Genomic DNA, 11,151 nt, shown 5'->3' with positions numbered 1-11,151 from the left:
GATGCTTCTATTCAAATTCACAGATGAAACTAACTCGTATGTTACAGAATGGGAATAAAACACATCACCAGGGGAAAATGTTAAGCAATGAGGATTTATTAGTTTGCTCCAAAGAATGCCACTGCTACAACAGCTGCAGTAGGTAATAAATGCTGAATGGTGTAGCTGAAATTCAAAGATGCTGCGGCTAGATGGGGGTCAAGGCTTTCAGAGTCAGAAATCATAACAGGGAAGAGTCACGAGCTTAGTTGACGGGGTGAAAAGCGCCCCTCTGATGCCACTGCATGTCTCTGATGCGCCGAACTGACTGGATCTGGGGAATCTGAGCTCCGAACTCTCCGCTGTCTTTATATTCCCCCTTTTCAAACAGGTACTGAAAGCCCCTGTAACCTGGATACTGATAGCCAACCCAGCTGGGGCATGAGGAGGAAAATTGCATGTCAATTAATAGTGAAACTATTCAGGTTTTTTTGCTCATCATTATCATCATCATCATCATCTGTCTGGAATAGAAACTTACGTGCCGCTCTGGACCCGAACAGAGGACACTTTCTCCTGGTAGCCATGAGCGTGGAAGCTGGGAACATCGTCATCTATGATTTCTATCTTCTTTCCTGCAAAGCTTGGGTTTTCGTAAAGGACAATCTTGTGCTCCTGGCTGTCCTGGGAGAGAGAAAGAGAGAGAGAGAGACAGAAAGCAAGAAATCAGCCAGTACAATCTAGCAACGTGTTAGGCAGCTGGCTGATGATGATGATGATGATGATGATGATGATGATGATTATGATGATTATGATGATGATGATGATGTGAACTAAAAATGCGTTTTCTCACCACTTTAATTGGGCGAAATGCAACAATGGTGTCGCTGCGCCTGCTGTTGGTCCAGGAATCCCAGCGAGGATACTCCCCCTTCTCAAACACATACTGCTCCCCCTTACAGCTGGCCTGCTCGTATCCCACCCATCTGACAGGACAGAGGAAAGGCACGCAGCCACACGTCAGTCCTCCGTTTTGTCTGTTGCGCTCTAAATATTTTCTTTTTCTGCAGGCCTCTGAAACACACTCACGGTCCACACAGCACCAGTATGGAGCCCACTTTCTCCACGCCTGCTTCCTGGAGGTTGTTACAGGGCCCAGTCAGCTCATGGCAGCGGCCCTGGAAGTTTTCCTGCTCATAGATGACGAGCTGTGCATCGAGTGCGCCAAAAAGAAAGTTGAGCTTGTACTTTTTCATCAACATTAAGGAATTATTGACTTAAAACAAGCTCCTATATCTTGCTGAAAAGTTACTTGTAAGTTAGTTTTTCCACAATTTCAAGTGCACTAAGATGTTTTCACTACAAGATCAAAAATACTTGGTAAGACATGAGTTCTTCTCACCTTAAATGCACTGCTTCCTGGCTGCTGCTGCTTGGATGCAGGGATCTGGTGATCTGAGGCCATAGTGAACAGATTGGCAAGGATAAACCTGAAAGGAAACACTATCAGTATTATAATGCAACCGGTTCTAGTCCATACTGATATTTTTTCACATTTAAAATACAAACAAATCTTTATCATTTATTTTTTTAGGTATATTTTGTATAAAATATGTAAAAAATAAATAAATAAAAAAACTGGACTTACTTATAGACAATATCCAAGCAATCAATTGTAAACAGTTATGAGAAATAAAAATGAGCATGAATAAGAACAAACCCCTTACCAGTACCTGTTGGTGCCAGTGTGTTTGTGTCGGCATGAGGAGCTCAATATATACTGAACACCCAGGGGGGGAAACTCTGCCAACAGAACCCAACGCGGCCAAGCCAGCTAGCAGATCGGGCTGCCATAGGCCAACCGGACTGAAACGAGGGGGTCACTGTATACCCCCCGCCCTCCCAGCCTCACACTGCAGCTCCAATCCACCCCACCCAACCCCAGAGGGTCATCCTCCCACAAAGTTATTTCATTACTTGTCAGTTTTGTCCAGCCAGTCATTGTTTGATATCCACATGATTCAGCACAAACAGTGCCAAGAGTCCCACAGCCACAATGAGAGGGAGAAAGATAGGAAAAGACGGGTTTTACTGTGCTGTGGAGGTTCAAGCTCAGGGGGAACGCAGTGAACACAGATATCTGAAATTGTGCACCTCTTATGGTTTGTTATCCAGGGGAGAAAAAAAAAACTCAAAAGAAAAAAATGGATATCCAATTTAAATCTTGTCTGAAAATAGGTGAGCAAGATGAATGTTCTCTCAGATTCTCAGATTCCTTCATTGTTTAATTTTAACTACAAAAAAAAAAAAGCCACCTGAGTGTTTGGCGTAACTCTCATGACACATTTACCTTATTTATTTGTTATAATCTACTATTAATCCACTGTGATTTAAAGGCACTTTTCAAATATGCATTTTTATTTCACCAACATCCTAAGACAAAAACAAAAACACAGGTAGGTATGGTAGTAAAGATTTCCACTCCAAGACTTCACAAAACGTAACATTTTAAAAGCTGCTACACGGAAAACACTGGGAATTCTGCTGTGTGTTTATTGTGATCAGTGACATCACAAGAGGCACAAGAATCAAGATGATCAGCTAGCATGAGGACTTTTCACAGGTTTTGGCAAAGTCTCTTTAAACAGTTCATTTGCATTCAGGTTGGAAAAGATTATAGCATGTTTGGTTCTGGTGACCACAAAGTTGTGACAAAGATCAATGATGAAGCTGAAGAAAACCAAAATAAATCTTGAGAATTTCAGCAGTCACAATTTTTATTTCTGGCTGAATTTCTTTTGGCAATCATAAAGTATATTTTGTTTGTATGATCACAAGTAGTTATGTGATTTGCCTCTACAGTGACATCTGAATTTAGACTACAGTAAAAATTTTACAGAATACAGAATACGGAAACATGTTTTAAAGAGAAATTTGACTAAAAATAGAAAAAAAGAGGATATAAACAAGAAAATTAAAAATGAACATACTCAAAAGAGCTGATGAATTGCCCCGTGCCTCTTTACGCATCGTCTGTATTTTGTTAATGTCTCTTCAAATATTGCCGTTCATCAAGGCAGAACTAGAGTTCATTTAAACTGGTTTTGTTAGACAGAGCTTTAGGTGTAGCACATCCATGTGTTTTCAGTGAGATGAAGGTCAGGGCACTGTGAAGCCTGTGACCTTTGCTTGGTTTGTCTATTCCAATGCCAATTTTTCATGAGTGTTAAGAACTACTGTCCAAACACAGAACACTCAGCTTTCACCAGTTTTCAACCATCTGTCACAAACGTTGCCTTCAGGTGAAAGAAAATCTGTTGAGATGTTGACTGAGGCATAATCCTGTCATGAAAAGCAGGCTGCTGACACACAGCCTTACAGGTTACTTCTGTTTTTGCTTCTTTGTTGCATTTAAATGTTATGAGAGAAAAAATAACCCTATACAAACCAACTATGTAAAAAAGAAACCAATTGATTGTGCCATCATTGGTGGCAACAACTTCCTCCAAGCGTTTGAGATAACTGGCAATGAGTTTTTTATATCACTTTACTCTACATGCTCTTCCTTGCAGAATTCACATCAGATTTAAATCCAGGCTATGACTAGGCCACTTCAAAATATTCATATTTTCATTTTTGGGACACTGAAATGCAGACTTGCCAGTATCATTGTCCTGTATCGAAACCCGAGTGTGCTGGAACAAATCATAAAAACCGGCCTGGACAGTTGATGACAACAATGTGCAAACGATTCAGTTTTCTATCCTTTCTTGAATTTAGACTGGAGCATTATGGGATGCTTTTTGAGATGTTTTGTCATGTTGTTAGGAGTCAAAATCTGGTAGAGATTTAGTCTAAGTAGGACGAGTGAATGAACTCAGACATTTAAAAAAAATCGACCGCTTTTTAATTCCAGTTAATTTGTGATTTTAAAATGGGGATCAATAAATGAAATCATCATCTATTATATTTACTCATCTATGTTTAATTGAAAAACAGTTTGATGCCCTGAAACATTTCAGTGTGACAATAAAGCAAAAGCCAAAAAATGCTATGTAGGTGGAGGTGGATGTTTGTATTTGAGCCTGTATGTATAATTATGACCCATATCCATATTATAGAAAAACCACAATAAACCCAAACTTGTGCATGCAAACCTTCAGTTTTTTTTATTTTTTTATGAATCTCTGATTAATCAGACACTTACAAATTATTGACGTCAAGATTTGGGTTTTCCCAAAAGGCATAGTAATTCTAGTTTATATAAACTTAAGAATAAAAATATTAGAAATGCTAATCATTCTGGCTTTTATAAAACAGAAGTAAGCTTGGTCTTAAAACAAGAAAGGGTTAGTCCGATTAATTGTCGACAGTGAGGAATAAAACGACAGTGAGGAATCTCCTTTCGCATCGTCACTTGTTTTATGTAAATATCTAGTTTCTGCTGAGAGTCATTTACTTTAAAATGAACAATGATGAGTATGGCAGGGAAATTGATGCACTGTATTTTAATAGCAAGCATACATACAGCGTGACATCACTTCCGTTGCTGCATATCCACATATTCACTGAATCACTCAAGTGCTTCTAAGACTGGATGAAATCTGATGCAGCAGACTAAAACAGGAAAACAGTCGCCAAAAGTAGCACATAGGGCTAAAAAGGAAATATAGTTGAAGCATAACTGTGGATTATTTCATGGAAAAAGAAAAAAAAATCTCCAAATTTACAGTATAAATTACTTTTAAATAGATGCCAATTTTACATTTATATTCTTGATTTTTTTTTTTTTTTTTTCAAATCTTAGGAAAGAAAATGTCCAACTTGCAACACAATTATAACATCACCAACAGATTTCAGGTCAAACAACCTTTATTTGCCACTGAGACACACATGGCGCTCGTGACTGGCTACAAGTAGCGTTTGCCATGGTTAGGTGAGGGCAGAGGGCTGGCACTTTGGGGCAGAGCTGGAGTTTGAGAGGGCAGGTGAGGAATCCGCTCAGCTGGCCCCAGCTGTTGCGGGTGGGGCAGGAGGAGCCGGAGCCGGAGCAGGAGGAGCCGGATCAGGGTCCGGGCCGGGAGCAGGGGCGGGAGCGGGGTCGGGGTCAGGAATGATGAAACATCCTCTCTTGTGCCACTGCATGTCCCGCACACGTCGGACAGATTGGATCAGGGGAGAGGGGGCCTCCCAGTCGTTCCAGTGCTTGAAGTCTCCTCGTTCGAAGATGTACTGGCGGCCCCTGTAGCCTGGGTACATGTAGCCCACCCACCTGGACGAAGACAGAAGGAGTCATGCAGGGGTTCGCTCCTGGAAACACCTCAGACAGGCATCCTTAAAATTCTTAAATACTCTTAAATTTATTTATCTAAAATCAAGGACTTAACATGTCTTAAATTCTTTAAAGATGGTGTAAGTTGGCCTCAAATACGTTAATCATAGGTCATAAATTTGGTTTTGGCAAGACTATATAATCTCATATATTCTTTCTATCAGGCAAAAGTTTGCCTGATAGGACGCAGACATCTTCATTCACTGCGCTCTACAACTCAAGGTGACTAAAACTAGTGGTAACAAGCTGCTAATTGCTTGCTAGCTAGTTTGCTTGCTAGCTCCTTGCTTCCTATCAACAAAATAAACTTAAATAAGCCAATAGCAGCTAGCATATAGCTCATTAGCAGCTAGCATATGGCTCATTAGCAGCTAGCATATAGCTCATTAGCAGCTTGCATCTGGCTCATTAGCAGCTAGCATGTAGCTCATTAGCAGCTAGTATATTGCTCATTAGCAGTTAACATAAGGATTATACTTTAAATCAAGGTTGTTTGAAGTGGGGCCCAGGGGCCATTTGAGGCCCCGCTGACTACAATTCAAGAATAAATAAGGACAAAATTTTGACTTTTAAATGAAAATCTACTTATGAAAATATCATAACACAAAATGTATGGTTTTCATATGTTGTCATGGTAACTAGGACCCCATCTACTCATTGACTTATACTCTACACCTTGGTGGACTCAAATCTGTTTTATTAAAACAAATGCTAAACACAGCAAGTGTTTTTTTTATTTTAGCAGAAAACAAACTAAATATTATTTAGTTTTTTTCAGTCAAACCCAGAATAAGAAGCAAACTGGAGGAAAAATTATTTGAACACTTTTATATACTTATATAAAAGTGTTCAAATAATTTTTGAACACTGGAGGAAAAATTATTTGAACACTTTTATATACTTATATAAAAGTGTTCAAATAATTTTTCCTCCAGTTTGCTTCTTATAATTTTGGCCCATGTGGCACTCCTTTAAATGGTGGAGGGGAAAACAGGCAGGCTGCTTCTGAGATTGTAACATTTTTAACAAGAAATACTGAGAAAAAACATCCTCACCCTCTGATGAGGCACTAAATTACAAACTATAGCAACAAAATAGTTACAATCAGTGAGAAAAAACAACAACAAACAAACAAAAATAAAGCAATTATTATAAGATATTCTGGGGGAAAAAACTCACGTTCCTTTGAGAGCCTTGACACTCGCTACCCGATCTTGAAAACCGTGGCCCCACAAGCTGGGCACGTCATCATCAACGATCTCCATCTTCCTGCCGGTGAAGCCAGGGCTTTCATAGAGGTGGAGCTTGTGTTCAGCACTATCCTATACAGGCAGAAACAAATGTCTGCAGTCATTGTTAACTAATCGAAACAACAATAAAGCAGCACAGAGACGGTAGGAACAATTACGCATCAAACCCGAAACGCGTCACTCACTACTTTAAGCGGCCTTAGCGACAGGAGGGAGAAGCTGCGCTGACTGTTGGTCCAGGTGTCCCAGCGTGGATACTCGCCTTTTTCCAGAATAAACTGCTCTCCTGTGAAGCCATGTCGGTCATACCCCACCCAGCTGAGCAACACAAACGGGTGGAGGGTGGGAAGGTGGGGTTTAACTTCATCAACTGGACCGCATGATACAGCAGAGAGGTTTTCAGGGGGACTGGATGGAGCATTACTCACGGCCCTGAGTCCACGATCAAAGAGCCGACCTTCTCCAGTCCCTTCTCCGTCACGTCTTTGCACTCTGAGGAAAACTCCGCCTTACAGCCCTGGAAATTCTCAAACTCAAACACCACCACCTGGACAGAAACGAGAGGCCTGTCTCACTGTGTCACATCCACTGCGTTGTCTCCATCAAACTGAACAAACACAAAGAAGTTCTCACCAAGTATTTTTGGTCCAGTTTCTAGTACAAATATTCTAGTTCACTTCAAGTTAGACAAAGTAACTATTCGGCGATGCGTAGTTTGCTTTAAATCAATAATTCCTTAATATTGATGAAGAAAAGTACTAGTTCCGCTGGCAAATTATTTTCACTTATAACAAGAAATAATCTAACAATGGAACAAAAAACTTTTTCATCAATATTAAGTCATTACTACTAAGTTAGTTTTGTCTCATTTCAAGTGTACCAAGATATTTGTACTTGAAACTGGACCAAAAATACTTGGTGAGAACTGCGTTATTGCAGAGTATTTTATTTTTATTCATAGATGTCAAAACACAACTGGAGATAATAATAGCTATATTTTGGACTAACAAGGTTTAACGTGCAGAAAGCTGCTGCTGTACCTTATACGCGGCTCCGGCTCCACCCTGGCTCTTCCCAGCAGCAAGCTGCTCCGGGGCGCTCTGCTGCTCCGACATCCTCCTGATCCACTGCTCCTCCACTGTTTGGGAGCAGCACACACACAGACAAAGCAACATCCATACAGCAGTCACACAGCGACAGACGCAGACGCATCAGGAGGGAAGTTTTCTGTCAGGAGCTGCTTTTATCATCTTGATGATTGTCCTTTACGAGCAGAGGTGGGTAGATTACTCAAAGATTGTTCTCAGGTGAGAGTAGCACGACTTGAACATGTTTTTACTCAAAAGTAAAATGTAGCCATCCAAGAAATTACTGAAGAGCAAAAAAGTATTTGATACTCGAGTACTGAAATCTCATCATCAGGCAGTCCAACATATAAATTTTGTGGGAAATTTTGGTATCTTACAGATCAAGAAGAAAATAGTCCATATAAATAACATAATTACAAAATAATACAATCAGGCAAACTATACATTTTCCAAATCAGTTTCTTTAAGGATAAAAGAAACTGCAGATGTGTGTGCGTGTGTGTGTGTGTGTGTGTGTGTGTGTGTGTGTGGGGGTGTGTGTGTGTGTGTGTGTGTGTGTGTGTGTGTGTGTGTGTGTGCGTGTGTGTGTGTGTGTGTGTGTGGTGAATTACACTTGGTTAAAACCAACTTGTTCTCCATTCAATGAAGTTACTCACACTGGGCAGAGAATCCAGAAATTTTACATAAGTGAAGTGATACTTCATAATTAAAATCCTCAAGTAAAAGTAAAAAAGTACAGCGTAGTAAAAATACTCTCAAACATATATTTTTTCCAAAAGAGTAACTTGAGTAATTGTAACTAGTCACCACCCAACTCTATCCATAAACAAATCCAAAGCTGGATTGTTGTTGTAACCGTCTAATTCCAAAGCCAAGCAGACAATAAGCCAATATTAATGATCCATGTCGTCCAGAACGATTTTTTTTTTACCTTGGTATGCCTGAAAGGAAGTGGTCGCGTCCCTCTGCTTTTGTGCCACTCGGTGTTTGGAGGGGTCGAGCCATTAGAGGCCAGAGACGAAGAGGGGGGGGTATTTATGGCTTATTTCTGGCCACAACAGCAGAAAAGGGGGAGCTGTTGATACAGCAAGTCTGTCGCTCACATTGTGTCCGTAACGCTGCCTCTCAATAGGCAGCTGTGTTGGCACGGGCCGCCCTGCCCGCCCTGCCAGCCGGCCGGCCGGCCGGCCGCCTGGGCTGCCAGCGAGCTCTGTGTGTGGGCTCACGCAGAGAGAGCCAAGAGGATTCAGCAGACAGGCCTGCTCAGCACAAACACACGCGCAGCAGGCTTCCCCACATCCCAGTTTTATCAACCCCACTTTCATATTTTACCACGTTACAAACATTTCATAATGTTTTATGGCTAATATTGATTAAAAAAAGTGCTAGTTTTTCATTAATATTAAAAACTAGTGCTTTTTAAATACTAGTTGTTTTCGTCCTTTGTTTGACCAAAACAAAGGAGTCAGTAGTTGCAAAAAAATAAATATATAGATTTCACTTTTTTTTTTTTTTTTTTTTACAAATGAGGACCTTATTTAAAAACCAGCTCCGATGCCCCTAAATAAAACTGCTTGCCTGGTTTTACTGGACGATACAAGTCTTCAGTTTTTTGCTTTGGTCTCAACTAGCCCCATTTTTCAAGGACAGTTTGTTTATGGTGACTTTATAATTCATTTTATACAATTTAAAGTTTATTGATCTTTGAGTATGTGTTGAGATTAGAGGGGTGTCAATGCCTTTATACAAGACACTATGAGCGCTGCGTAGTGCGTTCATCAGCTTTCATTAGGGATGCACGATATATCGGCACTAACATTGGTATTGGCCAATATTAGCTATTTAACATATCGCATCAGTCCGATAAGTGAAACTGGGCCGATATTAATGTTTGTATAATACTGGTGAATATTGATTATTGGCCAATACAGAAATAATAATATTGGTTACGTGTATCTGCCAAAATTTCCAGATCAGTACATGCCCACTTTTTATATGTAATCAACACACTTTCACTTTTCAAAACTATTTCTGCACTTCTCTGGGGGTAAAAACAAAACCTGCTGGAAATCTTGAGAAAACAAACATCCACAGACATGATAAAGACGTGCTGGGGCTCTAAATCAAGTCAAGTAAATGTTTTATTAAGAATTTATTTGCTTTAGGACACTGGCCAGTACAACCGAGAGTGTAATAAACATACTTTCAAATAAAAAAAAAAGGAAAAAGATGAAAGTAAAAAATAAACCCCTCAAAATCCATAACAAAAGAATTTCACATACATCCAAAACCAGGTTCAATCACTCAGAAAGCCTCCATCGACATATTCACTTGCATTTACACCAGCGAGCCGCACAAAAACAGAGGACATGGCCGACGAGAAGGAGGGGGCGGCTGGGGGCCAGGTGGGCAGACGTCGAGTGCTGCAGTGCAACAAGTGACAAAAGTGCTTTGTGGAAGAGTAATAAGTGGGAGGCCGCTTAAAAAAAGTTCACATTTGATTGGAGCGAAGAAAAATAAAAATAAAAATCACAGAAGGTAGCGCAGCGAGCGGTTTGAGCCAACGCCCTGATGAGACAGGAAAGATTGTGCATGCGAACCGAATGGGGACCAAACAGTGGGACGATCGCACATCTGTTGGAGACATGGTTGACAAAAGATGCAAGAGAAACCAGGCGACGGTATGGCTTATATCGGATGCTTGTAGCAGTTGTAGCTTCAGTCCGTTGGAGGAGGAGAAACGGGCCGACTCACGACGTGTTTGTGCTGATTTGTTTTGTGCATGATTGACAGATGCAAGGCTGCTTGCCCAAAAGCCCCCAATCCCTCATCAACAACAACAAAAAACAGAAAAAAAAAAACATACATTATATACAATATGAAGCGACACTCGAGGCTGTGGAGTGTATCAGAGTATATCTGAAGAGCCTCTGACGTAGCGACGCATCTCACCGTTTACGTTCCTCAAAAACTAGCTCTCGGATACAAATATAACATCTTCTATTGACACGTTCCCGCCGGCGATTTGTTCTCTATGTTCAAAACCTTATTAGTTGTCTGAAATATTTCCTTATGGCAATGATTGTGTGACCGTCGTGAGCGCCCTCCCCGCACGCGGACGCATCGTGGTCCCTTGAGTTTCAGTGTCTCCTGAAATGTGGTGTCTTTTATTCTCTGTCGTCCTCGTTTCTCCCGAGGAGAGAGTTCGTCAGCAGGACCTCGGTGGGTTTGAGCGTGAAGTCGTCCTTGCTTGTTTTCCTTTTTACCGTAATAGATTTTCAATAAAAAAAAAAAAAGGCACCATGCACATTTAGCAACCCGGAAAGTGAGAAAAACAACTAATTTATGGGGGAAAAAAATCAAATAAAATGTAAATCAGCAGCTGTAGATCCACTTCTCCTCTCTGGATCCAATGTTAAGGCTTCTTTTTCTTACAGATTCATCTGTTAAGGCAACCTTTCACAAAGAATAAGAAAATACAGTTAAATAAATATACCAATAT

General features: G+C 40.5%; 3 protein-coding genes across 3 annotated transcripts in view; all 3 read right to left on the bottom strand.

The window, feature by feature from the left end:
- Nucleotides 1-75: 75 nt before the first annotated feature.
- Nucleotides 76-1,466, bottom strand: crybb2 (crystallin, beta B2). Its single transcript, XM_015005993.2, has 5 exons — nt 1,382-1,466; nt 1,069-1,187; nt 833-965; nt 521-663; nt 76-413 (listed from the first exon to the last, which is right to left on the bottom strand). The coding sequence occupies exons 1-5, from the start codon at nt 1,442-1,444 to the stop codon at nt 245-247; spliced, it is 627 nt and encodes a 208-aa protein (XP_014861479.1). The 5' UTR covers nt 1,445-1,466; the 3' UTR covers nt 76-244.
- Nucleotides 1,467-4,833: 3,367 nt separating this feature from the next.
- Nucleotides 4,834-9,643, bottom strand: LOC106929237 (beta-crystallin B3-like). Its single transcript, XM_015005992.2, has 6 exons — nt 8,581-9,643; nt 7,602-7,699; nt 6,990-7,108; nt 6,747-6,879; nt 6,491-6,633; nt 4,834-5,251 (listed from the first exon to the last, which is right to left on the bottom strand). The coding sequence occupies exons 2-6, from the start codon at nt 7,674-7,676 to the stop codon at nt 4,981-4,983; spliced, it is 741 nt and encodes a 246-aa protein (XP_014861478.2). The 5' UTR covers nt 7,677-7,699; nt 8,581-9,643; the 3' UTR covers nt 4,834-4,980.
- Nucleotides 9,644-9,772: 129 nt separating this feature from the next.
- LOC106929235 (uncharacterized) overlaps nt 9,773-11,151 on the bottom strand; it is a 34,641-nt gene continuing 33,262 nt past the window's right edge. Inside the window, exon 13 of the mRNA XM_088009062.1 lies at nt 9,773-11,105. The gene's annotated coding sequence lies outside the window, so the exon portion shown is untranslated. The remainder of the gene's footprint in view (nt 11,106-11,151) is intronic.

The sequence above is a fragment of the Poecilia mexicana genome, unplaced genomic scaffold (genome assembly GCF_051168715.1).
Source record: "Poecilia mexicana isolate PSO_F unplaced genomic scaffold, ASM5116871v1 scaffold_9, whole genome shotgun sequence".
NCBI classification, from domain to species: Eukaryota; Metazoa; Chordata; class Actinopteri; order Cyprinodontiformes; family Poeciliidae; genus Poecilia; species Poecilia mexicana.
Note: the sequence above shows the minus strand (reverse complement) of the source record. Positions and strands in the feature narration are given on the sequence as shown.

Coding starts and splice junctions, on each gene's coding strand:
- crybb2 (XM_015005993.2), bottom strand. CDS start 1,444: ATGGCCTCAGATCACCAGATCCCTGCATCCAAGCAGCAGCAGCCAGGA. Junction 1,188..1,381: donor CAGGAAGCAGTGCATTTAAG/GTGAGAAGAACT, acceptor CTCGATGCACAG/CTCGTCATCTATGAGCAGGA. Junction 664..832: donor CATTTCGCCCAATTAAAGTG/GTGAGAAAACGC, acceptor TCTCTCTCCCAG/GACAGCCAGGAGCACAAGAT.
- LOC106929237 (XM_015005992.2), bottom strand. CDS start 7,676: ATGTCGGAGCAGCAGAGCGCCCCGGAGCAGCTTGCTGCTGGGAAGAGC. Junction 6,634..6,746: donor CGCTAAGGCCGCTTAAAGTA/GTGAGTGACGCG, acceptor CTGCCTGTATAG/GATAGTGCTGAACACAAGCT. Junction 5,252..6,490: donor GTCAAGGCTCTCAAAGGAAC/GTGAGTTTTTTC, acceptor GTCTTCGTCCAG/GTGGGTGGGCTACATGTACC.